Source organism: Mycteria americana, chromosome 3, assembly GCF_035582795.1.
Source record: "Mycteria americana isolate JAX WOST 10 ecotype Jacksonville Zoo and Gardens chromosome 3, USCA_MyAme_1.0, whole genome shotgun sequence".
In the NCBI taxonomy this organism is placed as follows: domain Eukaryota; kingdom Metazoa; phylum Chordata; class Aves; order Ciconiiformes; family Ciconiidae; genus Mycteria; species Mycteria americana.
Window position 1 is genome coordinate 281,379 of NC_134367.1, and position 18,347 is coordinate 299,725.

Sequence of the window (18,347 nt, forward strand, 5' to 3'; positions counted from 1 at the left end):
CAGGAGAGGACAGCGCGGGGCTGGCAAAGTGTGCGGGGAGGGGAGGGACAGCAGCCACCCCTCAACAGACAGCCTGGTACCAATCAGGATCTGTTTTAATCATCATTGCAGTGTGTAAACATCGGTTACTGTCCATTAATGCTCTGGTCGGTCTGAGCAGCAGGAGATACGTGGTTACAAGCCTAGATTACGCTGGAGTCTATGAGCGGGTTAGAGAGGGGGCTCTGCGCAGAGCGCCCTTGGAGACAGTGTACTGCAGTCTGTCTCTGAGCAGAAACCTAAATGCTAATTTGGCATTGTGGAGCCTCACGAGGGCTGCTCGCTGCTGCCAAGCCGCTGCCCCAGCTGCCCTCCTGCGCAGCTGGGTGCTTGGGCCAGGCCCTCCCGGCTGGGGAAGGGGCAGCTCTGCCCTCTGCGCTGGGCCAGGCTCCACGACGCTGCTCCAGGGCTCGGCCTGGGCATGCTGCTCAGGCTGGGCTGGTGCCGCCCTGGGAACAAGCCCTCTCCCAGCTGGAGCCAGCAGCAGGAGGAGTTCAGCTGCCCCCACCCCGAAGGCAACGGCAGGCTGGAGGTGAGCTCCCCAGCCCAGTGGAGCAGGGGAAGGTGGATGTAGCAGGTGAGAGGCACGTTGATTGCAACCTGTCTGCAGGTCGTACATTCCTCAGCGAAGGCCCTCGAGCTGGTGCTGTTCTAGGAAGGGGGGGCACTACAGATCTTCATCGCCAATGCCCTCAAAGGCGTAATTGCCATGGAAGTCATTAGCGCCCACATCGTTAGCAGAGCTGGAGTGGCTGATCCCTCGCAGACTGACAGAGGTGAGCTTGCTCTGTGGAGAGTGGAGACATTACGGAGGACCCCCACTCCCCCCCGCTCAGTCCAAGGGTGGTGGCACCAGTGTGCCCGTGCACAACTCACCGAGAGTTTGGCCATCGGCTCCCGGGAGGCGTCAGGCGAGTCCTGTGGGGACAGCACTGTCAGGCAGCGCTGAGGCAGTGGGACACACCGCCCACCCTTCCCACCACCTGCCCCCTCCCTGCCCTCAGCCACCGCTCGCCCTCCCAGGATGAGGCCAGACCACCATCCCTTCCCTCCCCCAGGGAGCCTGGCTCCCAGGTATGGGTCTGAGACCCCTTTCTCTTCCCAGGGCCATGGGAGCGGGGCACCACAGCCCTGCTGTCCTCAGGGCTTGCCCTGGCCCTCTCTGCTGCCAGCCCTGCCGAGGGGACAGTGGCACCTCTGGGGATGGTGGGCTCTGGTACCCGACACATAGCGAAGCCCGTGGTCACACTTGCCTCCCCTACCAGGGCCGCAGGGTCCCACTCACCAGCAGCGGGGGCGATTTCACAGCTTGCTGGCTGTCCGAGCGTCGCAGGGCCCCATTCACCCGCCGGCGAAACATCTGCAGGGGAGGAGCTCAGCTCAGCGTCAGGGTCCCCACGGGCAGCTCCAGAGGTTAAGATGGCCCCTGGGGATCCTTCAGCTGACCCCATCCTGAGGAGAGCAAGCAGGGCCCAGCCTAGACCCCAGGGAGTCACAGGGGCAGGATGGCATCCTGGTTGGCAGCCCCAGCCCTCACCTTGCGGATGCTGCCTCCAGACTTTTTCACCATCAGCTCGTCCACCATGGACTGCAGACAGATGCTCAGCATGATGGCCTGCAAGGGAGAGGTGTCACGAGGCTGCACGCACCCCATGGCCTTCCCAACACGCCAGGCCGAGCCCAGACCACCGCCTTGCTCCCATCCTTGTCCACTGCTGGCCTGGTACGCAGGCAGCCCTACCTGTGGACTGGTGATGGTGACCCACTGCAGCCGGTCCTTGCTCATTAGATACTCGAAAGCCAACTCTAGCTTCACCTCAGACTTCCCTGGGCTGCTCCCCGAGGGACCATTGCTCATCGGCACCTGCAAGGGCACATGCTGAGGCTGGGATGTTCCGGAGGGAAAGCAGCCAGCTTTCCAGGTCCCTGTACTGACAGAGGGCAGCCCCCAGCTGGGTGCTGGACACCCTGCCCAGATCCCACTGGCCTTCCGCCACTGTCAGGTCCCCTCGCAGCAGCGGCCCCCTCAAATGTCCTCACACTGATGACCCCCTCAGCCCCAAAAGCACAACTCCGACCCTCCCCAGGCCTGCTGGGCTGGAAGCAGGCAACACAGCCAGCACCTTTCCTGGGAAGAGCTGCCAGAGCAGCCTGGCACAGCCAGGTCCCACCAGATCCCCCAGAGCCCTCCCTGCTCCCCAGGGCCCCGCAGGCAAGTGGCACTCACCGAGGACGTGACCCGCCAGCACCGCATACGTGTGACCTTGAAGCTACCTTCCTTGATCTGCTCACTCGGCAGCCGCACCTGGAAGTTGAGTTCATTGTTGCCAGCACTGACGACGACGTGGCATCCCTTCTCAGGGAAGTCAGTGACGCAGGGGTCAAACTTGAGATAGCCGTAGTACTTCAGGGTCTGCGCCAGGCGGATGAACTGCGGGCAGAGCCAGGGAAGGTCAGCACAGACGGCCGCCCTCCTGCCGCACCTCCCAAGCCAGGAGCAGGCAACGAGCTCAGTACCACGCATTCACACAGGAGCGGTGCCAGTCTGGTGCTGGGACTGCTCCCGTCACAGCATTGTGCCCTCCCCTACCTCCTTCTTGGAGACTTTTTCCTGCAGGGACTTCAGCTGCCGGTGCTGTTCCTTGTTGACAAGGATCCATCCATGCTCAATGTCCGACACCGTCTACCAAGAAGCAGAGGCTGGTGAGCAGCTGGGCCCAGAGCCACCTGAGACACCACGTAGCCGTAGCTGAGGGGTGCAGTGCCCCTCCTCACCTGGCTGGGCTGCACCAACCCTCACCTGTGCATACAGCAAGTTCAACCCCACACGATGCTCCATTACATCGTCATCATAGGAGGAGTCCCAGTAGCTAGAAAGGAACCACATGGGTCAACCTATTCCCCAGCTCCTAACAGTGACGGGAAGAAAAACAGCCCCCATGCTGGGACAAGGTGCCGGGCTGGCTCTCTGGCCAGCTCCCCCAGAAGCCATCAGTTGCCATGCCCCGCTCCCCCTCTCAAGCAGCTGCCAGAGGCAGGAAGGGCCGTGTCTGGGAAAGCAGAAACGGGCCAAGCCCAGCAGGGCAGCCCAGCACCTGTCACAGCCGGGGACGCCCAGGTGTGTTCCTGGGGGCCAAAGCACCCCGCGGGTGGTGACGGCAGGAGGGGAGGGGTCCCTCTACAGAGCAGGGAGCCCCGGACACCACCCCACTGCTCCTGCAGTCGCTGCCCCTCTGGCCCTGCCGCTCACCTCTTGCGCAGGATGATCCTGAACTCGGGGTTGTGCAGGCTGGTGACGGACACGTATGGCAGCTCAAACTCCTGCAGCTTCCGCACGACTGCAGGGAAACAGCAGCTCAGCAGTGGCTCGGGGCAGCGGGAGCCCACCAGACCCCCGCCAGGCAGGGCACCCCAGGGGAGCCCACTGGATCCCCCCCACCCAGGGCAGGGCCATCTGGTCCAAGCACACAGCTCTCGCCCCGGGGCAGGGCGCAGGGCCGATGTCCCACCGCAGCCCTCGTGGGGCTCCAGCATGCTCTACTCACAGGAGAAAGCTCCGTCCTTGGTCTCTCTCACTAGGAAGAGGCTGAAGTAGCCGACCAGGTCATCTGGCAGATCCAGCTTGGAGGCCACAGCCTGGGAGCAAGAGCAGGCGGTCACCACTTCCCACACAGAGGCAGCACTTCTACGTCCTTACCCCGTGGCAGGATCCAGCCTGTCTGCATTCTGGGGCCTCCCAACAGCAGGAAGACAGCACCTCTGCTGCGCTGGGGGCCAGGGTAGGGAGGGCAAGTGGACAAGAGGGGCCTGGGGGATCACTGCCACCATGAAACAGTTGGGGGCCTCCCAACGTCAATCTGGGCCCAGAGAGGGGCATGAGCACATCAGCTCCACTGCTCTTCAGCCCCCCCAAGACAACCCTGCTCTGGGGTAGGGACAGGGCAGGGAGGGCCAGGGGGCTGCCAGGCTGAGGGAACTCCTGCCCGCGTAGGAAACCACAGAACTCAGCAGGAGGAGCTGGTCCTGCCCAGCACAAGAGCTTTGGCACCTCAAGGACATCCTCTGTCTGGTCCGAGGTAAGGATGGTGACCTTGACCTTCTGGCCGTTGGAGAGCAGCACTTCCAGCACCACTTCCTCTGTGGGTATCTGCTGCGTCTCCTGGAGAGAGAAACAGGATCGGCACCCCGGCCCCTCCACTGCCAACCACCCTCACACCGCTCAGACCGCCCCGCAGTCCGAAGGCCCGGGCACGCACCACCCAGCCCCGGCAGTCGGCCCTCACCCCCGCGCAGGCTGTCCCAGCAGCCCACCGCATCCAGCAGCTCCTGCCCCCTCACCTGCTGGGCCTTGCGCAGGAAGCTGTTGAAGGTCTCACTGCCTCCCAGCATCGGGTCCTGCCGCACTGGCGGTGGAAGACAAGCAAGGAGTCAGGCGTTACGTGGGGAGGGGCAGGGATCCACGCCAACACCCGTCCACTCCACGGCCCCTCAGAGTTTGCACCCAGACTAAGCATGCACTGCATGTAGGGCGTGCACATGGGCAGCCACGGACTCCCCGCAGGTGGAGGCACCGGCAGGTCTCCACCTCTGCCAGCACAGGGAAGGGGAAGGGGCTGGGATGGAGGAGCTGACATCCAGTGGACTAGGCCAGCTAATACCAGAGCAAGACTGGGAGTATCAAGATGGGCCACAGCAAACGGAGCAGTGTGGGGAGGAACATGTGGGCAGCGCCCCGACGCCCTGAGCAAATGAGCGGGGGGCAGCCAGCCCTGAGCCGCAGCATGGGGTAGACCCATCTTACCAGCCTGCATGTATTTCTCCAGCTGTTCCCGTCGTTGCTCTACCTCTGCCGGGGTGAGCGTGAAGATCTTCTTTGGGGGAAAGGCTGGGACCACATTAGCGCCATACTCTTTCCTTAACTGGGAAGAGAGCAGAGTGCTATGAAAGCCTCCAGGGAGACGGTGGCTGCTCTGACCCCCCACCCCAGCTGATTTCCATGGCCCTGGCAAGGGGAGCAGAGAGCTCGCCAGTGTTCCTCACCCAAACGGGCAGCCGGCAGTTTGCAAGAACCCAGCCGGGACGTCACAGAGCAGGAGAGGAGGCCTGCACCCGATGCCAAGGAACAGAAACGACACCCTGGCCAGCCCCGCGGGCAGCACTGGGCAGCACACGCCTGCCCACAGCGAGGGCAGCACCTGACGCTCCGGCTCTCCAGCAGTGCGCGGGGCCTTCCGGCAGCACCCGATGGCAGCCCGCAGGGCCCAGCACCCTGCCTGTCAGGAGCGCAGCGGGCACTGCAGCGCTGCCCCGTGGGAGGGGGTCTGGTCAGCAGCAGCTCCCACCACCGCTGGGGATGGCTCCCTACCTGCTCGTGCAGCCCCAGGAGCTGGCTGTAGCGCACTCGGCAGTGCAACACCCCGTTCACGTGGATGTTGTAGGCCTGCGGGGAGAGATGCCAGTCAGATCCCAGCACCTGCTGGGTGGAGGGGCCCTGGGGCCTGCCCAGCTCAGGGCACACGGGCTGCCCCAGGGAGAAGCCCCTGCAGGGCCCAGGCCCACCGCAGCCCAGGAAGAGGCGATGCTCCTGAGGACCTTGCCGAGGAGCAGATGCGGCAACCCCAGCACTCCCCTCCTGACAGCAGAGCTCAGCCCCTGCCCCGGGAAGCACCAGGACCCATCTGGCACCCTCGCGTGCCCCGTGCCGGGCTGGGCACCGCTGCGGGAGCTGGGTGTGCCTTGCATGCACCAGCCCCAGCCCAGAGGCACCGATCCCAGCAGCACGCCGCACACCGCCTGGACCCTCTCTAGGCACTGCCCTGGAGCACACAGCTCCGCGGCACTTCTGTTACAGGGCCGGGGCCCCCTCCAGCTCTCGGGGGCAGCACCCCCAGCAGCCTGGAGAGTGGCAGGGCCCACACACCCCAGTGCTGCCCATGGAGGCCAAGACATGCAACAAGCAGCCCCAGGCAGGCGCAGCCACAGCCCCCAGGATGAGGAGGGGCTGCTGTCAGCAGTCAAGGGCTACACATTAGCAAGTGAGGATGGATCAAACACCCAGGACTCGCACAGGTAAGTACAATAACAGCACTGAAAGGTTTCTATGTGCTGCTCCTCTGAAGACACGTCGGTGTCAGTGCGGACCTGCAGCCCAGTGGGTATGGTCAAAACTGTTCAGGAAGCACAAGCGCATCCAAGGAATGTGTCCAGTGGACACCGGGAAGGCATAACCTTGCAGCTGCCCAGCCACAGGCAGAGTATGGAGCCACGCTGCAGCCCTGTGGACAGAGGTGTCCCCAAGTCAGAGGGCAAGGACACCCCTCCCTGCTCCCCGCAGCAAGGAGAAGAGGGAGCCAGCGGCTGCTCTCCATTCTGCAGGCCCCACGACACATTCGGAGGAGCGAGCACAGCAATGTGGCGGCCAGCACAGCGACCCGGGTTGCACTCAGGCCAGCAGAGCAGGAGCCTGACGTCCAGCCGCAGAGAGCTGCGTGGCTGGGACGTCCCCACCAAACAAAGGCTGCAGGCCTGGGCTCACTCCACCTCCTCCTGGGGTGCACGGCCACAGCCAGCCCTTGCCGCAGGGAAGGGGATTCCTTCCTCATCACTGCCTGCCTACCCCAGGGCCACCACAACATACCCCAGCACTACTGGGACACTGGTTGCTTGAAAGTGTAAGGGTTGCTGCAGAGAGCCCAGCAGGACATGCCCCTACCCCTTGCCCCTCGGGCCAGAGGAGAGGCTGGAACCCCTCCGGGACAGTTCTACCCCAGCAGGCACCATCCCAGCTGGGGCTCGCCTGCCCCACAGCTTGGGGGGAGCCCTACAGAGACAGGGAGGTGACTGCTCCTGCTGCAGGGGATCCCACTGTTATGGAAATTATGTGTGCTAGTGCTAAGTTTCGACTAACTTTTTCTACAACACCACGGAGCTGGTCCCTGGCTGCTGCCCCCTCTGCCCTGCACCCCCACCCTGGCTCAGCTCCCTGCTGATGCCGCAGGCAGAGCACGGCTACGGCTGCACAGCACACAGGACCCAGCAACTCCACACCCCAGCTCCCAGGCACCTCACCACAGGGGCAGCGTCTTCCCAGGGGGCAGCAGCGTCCCCTCTGTGCCAGAGCAGGTCCTGCCATCCCCAGAATGGTGTTTGGGAGGGCAGGAGCACCGCACTGCAGGGGCTGGAGACATGCCTCCAGCCGGCGATCGCAGCCCCAGCAGGTACCTCCCATGGCTGTTCTGCTCACTGGAAGCCCCAGGTGTCCTCCTGCCCCTGAAAGCTGGGGCTGCCTGGGGTCAGCGGAGGCACCTGTCCAGGCCATGCTGGCCCTGCACGCACTGGATCTCACACCATCTTCTAACCCAAAGGCAACAGCCCAGGGTCCCCGCGGAGGGCCCAGGAGACCACGACAGATGCTGGGTGGCCCAGGCAGCACTCCCGCCTGCCCAATGTCCGCACAGGGGCCCATGCTGGCAGGGCTCTCTGCAGGGTCACCAGCTCCTGCCCAGACCCAGGGCTGCAAACGAGCTCTCCTCTTGACACCGGTGACAAGGTCTTCCCCCACCCAAGGAGCCATCACGGCACCTGAGGGCAAAGTGCAGGGGGAGGCGCAGGGCCGAACACACCTCGGGTGCTTGCTGCTCTGGCCCTTGTGCAACCACAGCTGCCTGTGGATCACCAGGTCCCTTCACAGTCCTTCCCGCAGCTCACAACCGCCATCCATGTCCCTGACATACCGCCTTGTAGTTCTGAGAGGACCAGGGAGATCCCCCAGAGAGGGATCTCGGCAAAGGGGGCAGGCGAGGGGGCCCTATGGCAGCAGGCACAGAGTAGCGGGGCTGCCCAGAGCATGGAGCTTCCTACAGGGCTGGAGCCAAAGGGGCCACAGAGCCCCAGAGCCGCCTGCCCTCGCCCCGAGCTGGGAGCAGAGGGGAGCGCAGGCCTGGACCAAGCTGCTGTGGCCGCACCGCCATCTCCACGCAGCAAGACCCTGCTCTGCGGGCAGCGCTTCCGCTGCCAGCCCCGCCGGGGAGGGGGCTCTCGGCACCCGGGAGCTGCCAGGCCACCGCCCCGCAGCAGCGTCCCTCCGGGCGCCTTGGGGACCCGCTCCTGGAGGAGCTGCCAAGCCGGAGGGCGTTCACGGCGCGCCGAGCAAAACAGGAAGCCGGGACGGACGAACGGGCTGGCGGGCCAGGGTGAGCCGGGCCGCGGGGACGGGACGGGGCCCCTGCCCGCAGCACGCCGGGCCAGCCACTCCCCGGCGCAGGGCAGGGTCCGGGCACCCTCCGAGCGGCGCCCGCGGGACCGCACCCCAGGGACGTCCCGAGCCCGCCGGGGGCCAGCCTGGGCCGCGGGGCCCGGCCCCGCGGCGCAGCCCGACATCCGCCCGGTCCGGGAGCGCAGCGCCGGCTGAGGATGGCGGGCGGGGGCTGCCCGCCCCGCCCGGCCCCAGTGCCGGGTCCCGGCCCGCCCAGGCCGCCCGCGACCGCCGCCGGGGCTGTGGGCCCGCACGGCCCCGCCGGGCGGGGACGGCGCCCACCCCGGGACGGCGGACTCGGACTCGGACCCGGACCCGGATCAGGCCCCGCTGGGCGCTGCCGCCGCGGGGCCCGCCGGAACCGGGCCGCGGGGCCGCACCGCCCCGCTCCGCCCCGCGGGACAGCTCCGCTCCGCTCCGGCCCCGCTCACCACGTAGGCGGCGCCGCCGTCGCCGGCGCGAGTCTCGGTCTCGGGGATGGAGAAGTGCATGGCGGGGCCGGGCCGGGCCGGGTCGCGCGCCCCCGCTACCTGCCGCGCGCCGCCATGTCGGGCCGCGCGCTCCCCGGCACCGCCCCGCGGGGCCCCCGCGATGGCGCGGCCGGTAGAACCGCCCGCCGGGGCCGGCCCGGCCGCCCGCCCCGCCCCGCCCCGCCCCGCCCCGCCCCGCTCCGCCCCACCGCCCGCGGGCCCGGCGCCGCGGCGAACCGGCGGGGAGCCACACGGCCCACGGCGGCGGGGCCTGGCCGTCCCGGTGACACCCCCCCCGGGAGCCCGCCGCAGCCCCGGGGCAGCCCCGTGCCCAGTGCGGGCCCCCGCCGGGGCGCCTAGTAACGTCGCAGCGACCCCCAGCCGTGCCGCAGCCCTTGCTCCGCCGCGCCCGGTGCTGAGCGCGGGCCCGGAGCGGGACGGGCCCCGGCCACGGCGAGCCCGGGGGGAGCAGGGCCCGCGGCGCCGGGCCGCCCGCCCCCGCGGGCGGGGAGGGCCCAGGGCACCCGGCCGCGCTGGGAGCGGGCGGCGCGGGGATGGACGCCCCGGGAAAGGGAACAGCCCGCACCCCGGCTGCGGAGTGGCGTCACCGCGCGTCATGCGGGGGGCCGCTGACGTCACGACAGGTCACGCAGAGCCCGCGGGTGGCGCCGCCCTCCGGCCGGCAGGGGGCGCTGTGGGCGGCCGGGCAGGCGCCATGGCGGAGCGCGCTGGGCCGGGCGGTGAGTGCGGGGCCGCGCTGGGCCGGGCCCCGGGGGGCGGTGGAACCCGCCCCGCGGCACTGGCTGGGGTCCTGCTCCCGGCCGGCCTCCCCCCGCCGGCCTCTCCTCGTCCCCCGCAGCCGGGGCCGGCCGGGCCCGGCCCCGCTCCCGGCCCCTCTCACGCTTCCTCTCGTTCCAGGTGCGGGCCCCGAAGCAGCCGCGCCGGTGCCGGCGGGACTGCAGGTGAGCAGGGCTGGGGACCGGCGTGGGGCCGGGGGCCGGCGTGGGGGCCGGGGACTTGCCTGACGGTCTGTGCCCACAGGCCCCGGAGCTCTCCCGGGAGGAGAAGCTGCAGCTGCGGAAGGAGAAGAAGCAGCAGAAGAAGAAGAAGAGGAGCGAGAAGGGGCCGGCGGCCGAGCCCTCAGAGCTGGGGACGCTCTCCGACCCAGGGCACTCCCGGGGTGAGGACCTGCTTTCCCCCCGAGGCAGCCCCGGGGCCTGGAGAGCCCCGCGGCAGACCTCTGCAGCACCCTGAGCAGGGGCAGCCCCGTGGCGAGGCCCCGGCGGTCTCCTGGGCTGGGAACAGCTCTGGAACAGCTCGGGCTGGAACAGCTCTGAGCCAGGAGCATCCTCCAGTTAGGGGAGGCCGCGGTGGGACCTCCAGGCTGTCCCACCTCTCTGCGCCTGAGTCCCAGCCCCTCGCTTGCCTGCACCTTGTGGGGACCGAGATCTAGAGAGGCCAGTCCCCTCCCCACCTGAATGCAGGGCTGGCCTGGTGGTCCCCATGTTGGCTGCGTGGGGGTGGCAAGGCGCTGGAGAATGTGGGGCTTAGTCCCACCTGCCCCTCCAAAGGCAGACCCTTCCCCAGAGGAGGGTCTGCCTGCCACGGGCTGCCCCACATACTGGGCTACATCTCCTGGTGACAGGGGCTGAGCACAGACTTCCCCCTTCCATCTCCTGCAGTAGCTGCTCACCCCACGTCCCTCCCAGCCTTGGCCGATGGCCCCAACGATGGTGAGAAGCCCGCGGGGGGAAAGAGCAAAGCTGAGCTGCGAGCAGAGCGGCGGGCCAAGCAGGAGGCTGAGCGGGCCCAGAAGCAGGCCAAGAAAGCAGAGCTGAGCCAGGCAGCCACAGCAGCCAAGCCCAGGCTGACCCCCACTGAGCCTCAATCCGGTAAAGCCATCGTCACCAGAGGGTGCAGAGGGTGGGTGGCGAGCAGGGAGGGAGGGGGCCGTGGCGGACGCCTGCAGGGGCTGCCCATCCAGTCCTTCCACAGTGCCCTGTGCACTGCCCTGCCATGCGTTTCCTGAGTCTTGGGGCAGTGTGGCAGGGCTGGGGGCTGTGCCAGGGTGGTACCACCTCACACTGCCCTCCCCACTATCCTCACAGTGGTAAAGCGGCTGCCAGAGCACGTGCAGGTGGATGACCCTGCTGCCCAGAGGAAACTGGCCAAGAAGCTGGAGCGGCAGCAGGTAGGAGGATGGCTGGGTGACAGGCTGCATGCTACAGAGCAGCCGTGCTGCGGTGTGTGTGGTGGGGTCAGGCTGCGTGCATGGTGGGACTCGGCCTGCTCTCTGGTGTGCCACAAGCGAGTGCTGGGTGTGATTGGTGGTGCTGGAGTGAGCAGGGCTGTATGGCGGCCTCAGGTAAGCCATCGTCAATGTTGTTCGGCTACAGGTACCTCTGAGGCAGGACTATGGCACCAAGGTCAACCTGTTCTCCCACTTGCACCAGTACAGCCGGAAGAAGCCACTGACACAGCAGATGAGGTATGTGGGCTCCCTAGCCCAGGCCACTGGCAATCATTTGGCTCTGCTTCGGCTGGCCTGGCTGCAAAATGGCCCTAGTAGAGCGGTGTCCTGGTTCTGCATGTGGGATAGGCTTAATGGGGTGAAGGGGGACCCCTTTGCTTGCTTTGAGGAGTGGCAAGGGCAGCCGGATGTCCTGCCTGTGGGGTGAGGAGAGCTGCCCTTGGGCAGTGCAGGGCCACGGAGAAGGGGTTGTGGGGTTAGCCTGACGCCTCAGGTCACAGAGCAAGTAGGGGCTGGACTGACAGCTCCCTTCTTGGGCTGTCCATCAGGTTGTTTGGCTGGGAGCCTGGCAATGGGTTGGTTGTTCCTGGGCTGTAGAGGGCCAGTGCTGACAGCTCTCTCACGTTTGTCCCTGCAGCATCCCCTCCACAGTAATTCACCCGGCTGTGGTGCGCCTTGGCCTCCAGTACTCCCAGGGCATCATCAATGGCTCCAATGCCCGTTGCATCGCCCTGCTGGAAGTCTTCAAACAGGTATGCAAGCAGCTACCCATGCCCACCAGGCAGCAAGGGCATTGCACCAGGCACAGGCATCCCTTCCTGTTCCCTGACCTCTGGGGCTGTATCTGTGCTCAATCATCTTCAGCCTCTTCCTTCTGACCGTGCTCAGGGCTGGGCCCCGCTGGTGTCCTGTGCTGGTGCTGACGCTGCAGATCTGAGTTCCGGGAGCACCCCTTTGCCCTCCCTGTGAAACCACGTCAAGCTGTGCATTACACGCTTGTGCCTGGTCTGCAGCCTCCTGGGCAAGGGTGGTTGTGTGCAGTGCCTGGCTAGAAGGGGCAGATGCCCTGAACCCCTGCTCTCTTCCTTCTTGTCTCAGCTGATCCGGGATTACTCAACTCCCCCCAACGAGGAGCTGTCACGGGACCTGGTGGCCAAGCTGAAGCCACACATCAGGTGAGGGCTCCCAGTGCTGGAGCAGAGGGACTGAAGCTCTGCTGAGTGTGGTCCATCAGTCACCTCTCGGGATTGGTGTCCACCCAAACTTGGGCTGACTTTCCTGGGACTCTGGGTTCTGCCTCCTTGCCCACCATCCCCAGCCCAGCTGCACCCTCCCTCTTCTTGTCCCTGCTCTCCAGGCTGCTCTGGAGCTAAGCCCATTTCGTCTCTGCAGCTTCCTGAACCAGTGCCGGCCCCTCTCAGCCAGCATGGGAAATGCCATTAAGTTTCTCAAGAAGGAGATTTCATGCCTACCCGACACCCTGAGAGAGGAAGAGGTGAGTGGCCTCAGGCGAGCAGCAGGCTCCAGCCCTGTGGCTGCAGGCACCAGGGTGGAGGGACAGCCCTGGCGCAGGCTAGGCAGGGAGAGGTGGGGGGATGCAGACTGGGAGCAGTGCTGCAGTGAAGCTAGAAGACTTGGCCATCAGTGTCGCCAGCCACGGCCTGAGCGGGGACTGCGGCCAGACCTGCTCCCCCTCTTCCAGCAGGCACAGCCCAACAGGACCCAAAGGGGTCGGGGTGCGCCACAGCAAATTCTGGGCTGTGTCGCTGGGCCGGTAGGACTGGAGCTCGTCAGGAGCAGGGATGTAAAATGGGAGAAGCTGCAGCAGGCGCACACGGTCTCAGTGAGCGCAGCACTGCACCATGGGCCTGGCCAGCAACCAGCATTGCACCTGCATCGAGAAGTGACTCTTGAGTGGCTGGAGGATTGCAGGCTGGTCCAGCTGGTGCTGTGTACTGTAGGAAGGCCACAAACACCACAGCAGCTGAGCACCATGAGCTGCCCTTGCCCACCAGGACGGCCTGTGAAAGCATTGTTTGACAGCATCAGTAAAGTACCAGAAGAAGAATAATGTGTTCTTTCAGTGCTCAGCTACATCCCATGCAAAAAGCTCCACAGGAGCCCGTTGGCTGTGGAGCAAGGGGCAGGGTGGTGGTATATGTCAGAAGTACCCCTGAAGCTGTGTGGCTAGTGGGCTGAGAGGAGTCAGGCTGGAGAGTCTGAGCAGTAAAATCTCCACAGGATGACCAGAGCGACTGACCCAGGAGATGTGGGGGAGATAATGAGCAGAGCTGGGGAGGGCCTGATGGCAGCTCGAATGCGTGGTGAGGCACCGTGGTCTGCTGGGAGGCTTGTGCTGGGACAGGAGTGGCCCTTGTGTGTCCTGCAGAGCCCCTGTCCCAGGGGAGGGTGCTATGCAGCAAACAGGCTGGTTGGGAGCAGCGCAGGGCTCTCCGCTTACAGGCAGAGCTGAGCCCACAATGCTGCCAGGCTGCAAGGGACAACAGTGTCTGCAGTGTGGCAAGGCCATGCTGTATGTGATGGCACTGTCTCCCCAGGCGAAGGAGAAGCTGCAGGACGCTATTGACAAATATCTGCGGGAGAAGATTCTTCTGGCAGCTGAAGCCATTTCAAGGTCTGCCTTTGAGAAGATAAATGACAACGATGTGATCCTGGTGTATGGATGGTAAGAGGAGAGCCAGGGCAGCCAGGCCAGCGGGTGGAAAAAGGAAACGGAGCAGTTGAGTGAACACAGGAAGCTCTTGCAAAAGCAGTTTTTCAAGGGTGGAAAAGTCAGCATTGCCCAAGGGAGAGGGAGGGGTTGTGGCTCTGGGTCCAGCAACTAGAAATAAGCAGGGAGGGGGCAGTCAGGGGGTGCCAGCCAGAACTTGGCTGTGGTGGGGAGCTGGTAAATAAAGAGACAAGGGAGAAGTTTATGACCAGCGGGGCAGGACAGAACAGTGGATGTATGAGGGTGGCAGGGCAGAGCAGAGCATGGCCCTGGGATCAGCACTTGCTAACTGGACATGGATGTATTGTTCGTGCTTTAGTAGAGAGCTCATTAGGACTCTTGTCCTGTCATGGGAGACAGGCAGGCTGATGAGCTCATGTCACGAGGTGGTGACAGAGCACTTTCTGCCTGGCAGCTACCGAGGAGAATGCTAAACTGTGTCTGCAGAGTGCAGCAGACGGTGTTGGCAGGCCTGGCTGCCAGCAGGCATCCCTGGAGGGCCCTGCTGCAGAGGGCTGTGTCCTGCTGATGTTGTTTCCAATTTCTCTGCGTGCTGGGACAGGCTAGATGCTGGAAGCACTGGAGACCTCGGACTCATTAGAGGAACGAACAGGAGGGTCTGATCAAGTAGCCTTATACCAGCCTATACTGATTAGTGTAGTTGTGTTAGCGCCTCAAACTCAGTTTGTGAATGCCTGAGTTTGCACTGCCTCCCATTTCGACTAACCCAGACTCCCAGACCTGCCGCCCTGTGGTGTTACAGTGGTGGGCAACGCCTTGACTGGGCCGAGAAGTGCCTGACAGGGGCCTAAAGCCATTGCCATCAGCTAAGCCTGTGCTGAAGGCTTGTCCGTGAGACTTTGCTGCTCCTGTTCAGGGCTCAGCACTGTCCTCTGTTTGCATGTGTCCAGAGTTAAGTGTTTCAAGAAACCCAGATTCACCACTTCTTCAATACAGGGCACTTACAGAGCAGCCATCACTGTTTACTGACATTTTAAACAAACTGCAGCAAAGTCAAATGTAAGGAAGCAAAAATATGGAAGCTCGTTCTTCCTTTGAGGGACTGTGTCCCAGAAAGTAGGGGTGGGAAAAGGAGCCAGAGGCCGCTGTGGCAAAAGAGTCCAGACGTGATGTGTCTCCTTGGTGATCAGTGGAGGAAGGAGCAAGGGCAGGAGGCCGGTGTGGGCCTGGAGCATTATGAGAGGGAAACCTGGAGAGGGTTTGGAGGGGGAGTGCCTCACTGTGGTCATGGACAGGTGGAGGTCAGTGCTGCTTCCAGGGAGGGCTGAGACATCGCTTTTCCCAGGGGGTGATTCTCTGTGCAAAGACGGAGAGGGGGCCCTGGAAGCAAGCGTGGCAGGAGAGTGTCTGGAAGGGGCAGCACTTGTAACGGCAAGGGTGGACATCAGCTCTGCCTGGACTCATCTCCAGGCAGCACTAGCCCATCAGGCTCTTGGTGGGAGCCCAGCTCCCACCCTGGGTAAGACAGACATTGCTCTGTTTGGGCTCGATGTGCTCGGGGACCTGCCATGGCAGCTGGCGCCTGGCAGTGCCTGCTCTGCTGCAGCTGCTGGCAGCCAGCCCCTGCTGTCAGGCACCTGGCAGGGCTGTCCTCTGGGCGAGACCCCATGCTAACGCTCAGGAGACATCCTGCCCAGCCAGCACCTGACGAGTCCCGCGCTGGAGCCAGCACCAAGGAAAGTCTCCCGGTACTGGGCTGCATTTCTGGGCAATGCTGGCAGCGTCAGCGCAGGGCGGCTGGGCCGGGTGAGAGCCTGGCCTGGCAGGACAGGGCAGCCTGCTAACTGGTGTCCATCAGCTCTTCCCTCGTGAACCGCACGCTGTGTGATGCCCATGTGAAGAAGGGCCAGGCCTTCCGCGTGATCGTGGTGGACAGCCGGCCACGGCTGGAAGGCCGGGAGACGCTGCGCCGGCTGGTGCGTAAGGGCATTCACTGCACCTATGTGATGATCAACGCCATTTCTTATGTGCTGCCTGAGGTGAGGAGCAGAGGGGCTGTGCCAAGGGTGGTGGTGGGCATGGGGGAGGCTGCAGTGTGATAAAGGTGCTGACAGATCCCTGTGGTTCCCTGACAGGTGTCCAAAGTGCTGCTGGGAGCCCACGCACTCCTGGCCAATGGCTCTGTCATGTCCCGGGTGGGGACATCCCAGATAGCGCTGGTGTCTAAGGCCTACAACGTGCCTGTTCTGGTGTGCTGTGAGACCTATAAGTTCTGTGAGCGAGTGCAGACAGACTCTTTTGTCTCCAACGAGCTGGGTAAGGCTTCTGTCCCCTTCCTCCCTGGGATGTGCTCCCTCTTCCTGCTGCTGGCCAGGATGGACTGATCTGCCCTGCCATTCGCCTTCCTGGCCGAAGGGCCACCACTCACAGGAAGGGTGGTGGTTGGGCCTGGCAGGCAGCAGGGCAGGATGGAGAGGTGCTGTCCCTCGCCCTGATCCTGCCGGCTGCTCCTCTCTCTGCAGATGACCCCGATGACCTGATCGTGCTCCGGAAGGGCCAGGCCCAGTTGGGTGGCTGGGCAGAGAACAAGTCCTTGCGCCTCCTCAACCTGGTCTATGACGTGACACCGCCTGACCTGGTGGATCTGGTCATCACAGACTTGGGCATGATCCCCTGCACCTCTGTGCCTGTCGTCCTGCGTGTCAAGAACGTGGATCAGTAGTAGGGGCAGCTGCACAGACAATAATAAACCAGGCCCCACGATATGCCTTGTCTGCTTTCTGTGGTGTGGCAGGAGCCCTGGCACCGCGTGTCACCACAGGCTCGGCTCTGCACTTTCCTTGGGCACGCTGGCACTTCTGCTTAGCTGTGCCCGGCCCTTCTCTTCCCACTCCAGGCTGCAGCAGGGGAAGGATCTTCCCTGTCCCTGGGCCCCTCCTCTGGGACCTGAGGGAAATGGTGACACTATGGTGACAGCCCCTGGCTCACACCTCCTCTGGCTGTGGTTCTGGCAGGCAGTCGAGCCGTGCTGTCCCCTGGTACGGCCCTGGTCACAAGGACAGACCTGGGCATTGCGGGGGGTGAAGTGTCGGAGGCGGAGTAGGCTCTGGTCTTGGACTCACTGGTGGGGCCACCGGGCGTGGGGCTGAGGAGAGCGCGGAGTCGCAGGGCCCGGGCCCCGCGGGAACGTAAAGATCCAGGAGGAACGGAAGCGCCTGTCACGCCCCGACCTCGATCCCCCACGATCTCGCTGCCGGGGGGAGCGGGAGTGCGACCGCGACGGGGAGCGGAGGGCGGCCGCGGCGCAGCGGTGCCCGAAGGCCGGGGGGTTCCGTGCTTTCAAGACGAGGATCGGAACTCAGCGGCAATGGGCACTTCCCTGCCTGGAGAAGGAAAAAAGGAACTTCCCTGCCTGGGAACATCCCGCCTGCTTCCTGACGCCACGGCTCCAGCGCTCCGTGGCCGCCTCCTGCGGCCGCCGCTACCGCGGCCCTGCCCGCCCCGGAGACCGGCCGCGGGACCGAGCCCTGCCCGAGCAGCGGAGCCCGGACATCGCCGCAACGGGTCCACGCCGGCCGCGCCGGGGACAGCAGCGGGAACAGCCCGCGCGCCACCACAAACACCCCCTGCTTTACAGCTCTGTCCTTGTACCAGCCATGTCAGGGGAGAGCGCGAACGCAGTCCCCCACTACCACAAATTATGCAGTCGAGTTTCCCGCATTTGGGGAAATCGCAGGGGTCAGCACACCCGGAGTGCAGGGGATGAGCCTCGCCCTGGGAAAACCACCTGCCTGATCATGGTGTCTCCCCTGCCAGGTAAGTATGACCACACACCGCCCCGAACGCACCACAGCCCCAAACACCCACACACAACACACGGACAGCAACAAAAACACACACCACACACACACACACGCCGCCACCACGCCTCCCCGATCCACGCTTCGCCGCCGCGCACCGCCCACGCAGCGCTCGCCCACGCCCGCGGGCGGCGTCTTGGGGGGGGGGCTCGGGGCTGTCCCGCCAGCCCGCGCGGTGCTCGATCTGCATGGACACGCCCCCTCCCGCAACGCCCCGCCCCTGGCGGCTCGCAGCGGCCCCGCCCGCAGCGGCGGGGGCTCCGCTCCGTCTGCGGCAGCGGGGTCGGTAAGTAACGGGCAGCGCGTTGCCCGGCAGCCGCTGCGCGGAGCCTCCTCGCTCCCGCTGCACTGCTGCCGGGGGCTGCTGCCCCGCGCCCCCCCCGCCAGCAGCCGGCACGGACCGAGAGCCGCTCCGCTCTGCGGGCACCGGGGCTCTGCGGGCACCGGGGCTCGTCTCGCCGCGGCCGGGAGGCTGGAACGGCGCCCCCGCAGCAGCCACCCCCCTCCCGCGGCAGCGGCCTCGGCGGCAGCTGTGACGAGCAGGTCTGGGAAGTCCCGGCGACGGGTCTGGGGGCGACGAGTCCCGGTGACAAGAGCCCCGGGAGCCGGCGGGAAGGTGCCCTCCCGGCCCCCTCTGTGCGCAGAGAAGGACTCGGGGACACGGGGGGGGCTGTCCTGGCCGCAGGGGCCGCGGAACCGTCGGCTCTACAGTTTTCGCTGTGATGAAGAAAAGGGCAGCGGAGCGGCTGCCCGGTTCCGGGAGAGCAGACCTCAAGCTGCT

General features: G+C 65.2%; 2 protein-coding genes and 1 non-coding gene across 6 annotated transcripts; 1 reads left to right on the top strand and 2 right to left on the bottom strand.

Moving 5' to 3' along the window:
- Positions 1–73: 73 nt before the first annotated feature.
- SNX17 (sorting nexin 17) lies at positions 74–8,908 on the bottom strand. Of its 2 annotated transcripts, none has more exons than XM_075497534.1 (15): positions 8,725–8,908; positions 5,405–5,479; positions 4,841–4,958; positions 4,378–4,442; positions 4,088–4,198; positions 3,585–3,675; positions 3,290–3,377; positions 2,840–2,909; positions 2,630–2,722; positions 2,267–2,470; positions 1,781–1,903; positions 1,577–1,654; positions 1,325–1,399; positions 916–957; positions 74–826 (listed from the first exon to the last, which is right to left on the bottom strand). In XM_075497534.1, the coding sequence occupies exons 1-15, from the start codon at positions 8,782–8,784 to the stop codon at positions 707–709; spliced, it is 1,413 nt and encodes a 470-aa protein (XP_075353649.1). In that variant the 5' UTR covers positions 8,785–8,908; the 3' UTR covers positions 74–706. The 2 variants fall into 2 exon arrangements, with proteins under 2 accessions (XP_075353649.1, XP_075353648.1); XM_075497533.1 differs by having other exon boundaries at positions 1,781–1,918.
- Positions 8,909–9,364: 456 nt separating this feature from the next.
- On the top strand, positions 9,365–16,471 carry EIF2B4 (eukaryotic translation initiation factor 2B subunit delta). Of its 3 annotated transcripts, none has more exons than XM_075497526.1 (13): positions 9,365–9,503; positions 9,682–9,725; positions 9,805–9,943; positions 10,446–10,655; positions 10,872–10,954; positions 11,160–11,251; positions 11,652–11,766; positions 12,113–12,189; positions 12,407–12,509; positions 13,573–13,700; positions 15,565–15,745; positions 15,842–16,022; positions 16,229–16,471. In XM_075497526.1, the coding sequence occupies exons 1-13, from the start codon at positions 9,380–9,382 to the stop codon at positions 16,426–16,428; spliced, it is 1,677 nt and encodes a 558-aa protein (XP_075353641.1). In that variant the 5' UTR covers positions 9,365–9,379; the 3' UTR covers positions 16,429–16,471. The 3 variants fall into 3 exon arrangements, with proteins under 3 accessions (XP_075353641.1, XP_075353642.1, XP_075353643.1); XM_075497527.1 differs by having other exon boundaries at positions 10,449–10,655; XM_075497528.1 differs by lacking the exon at positions 10,446–10,655.
- Positions 16,472–17,366: 895 nt separating this feature from the next.
- LOC142408516 (U1 spliceosomal RNA) lies at positions 17,367–17,530 on the bottom strand. The gene has a single exon (XR_012775314.1). It is a non-coding gene; the product is annotated as a U1 spliceosomal RNA (small nuclear RNA).
- Between the last annotated feature and the right edge of the window lie 817 nt (positions 17,531–18,347).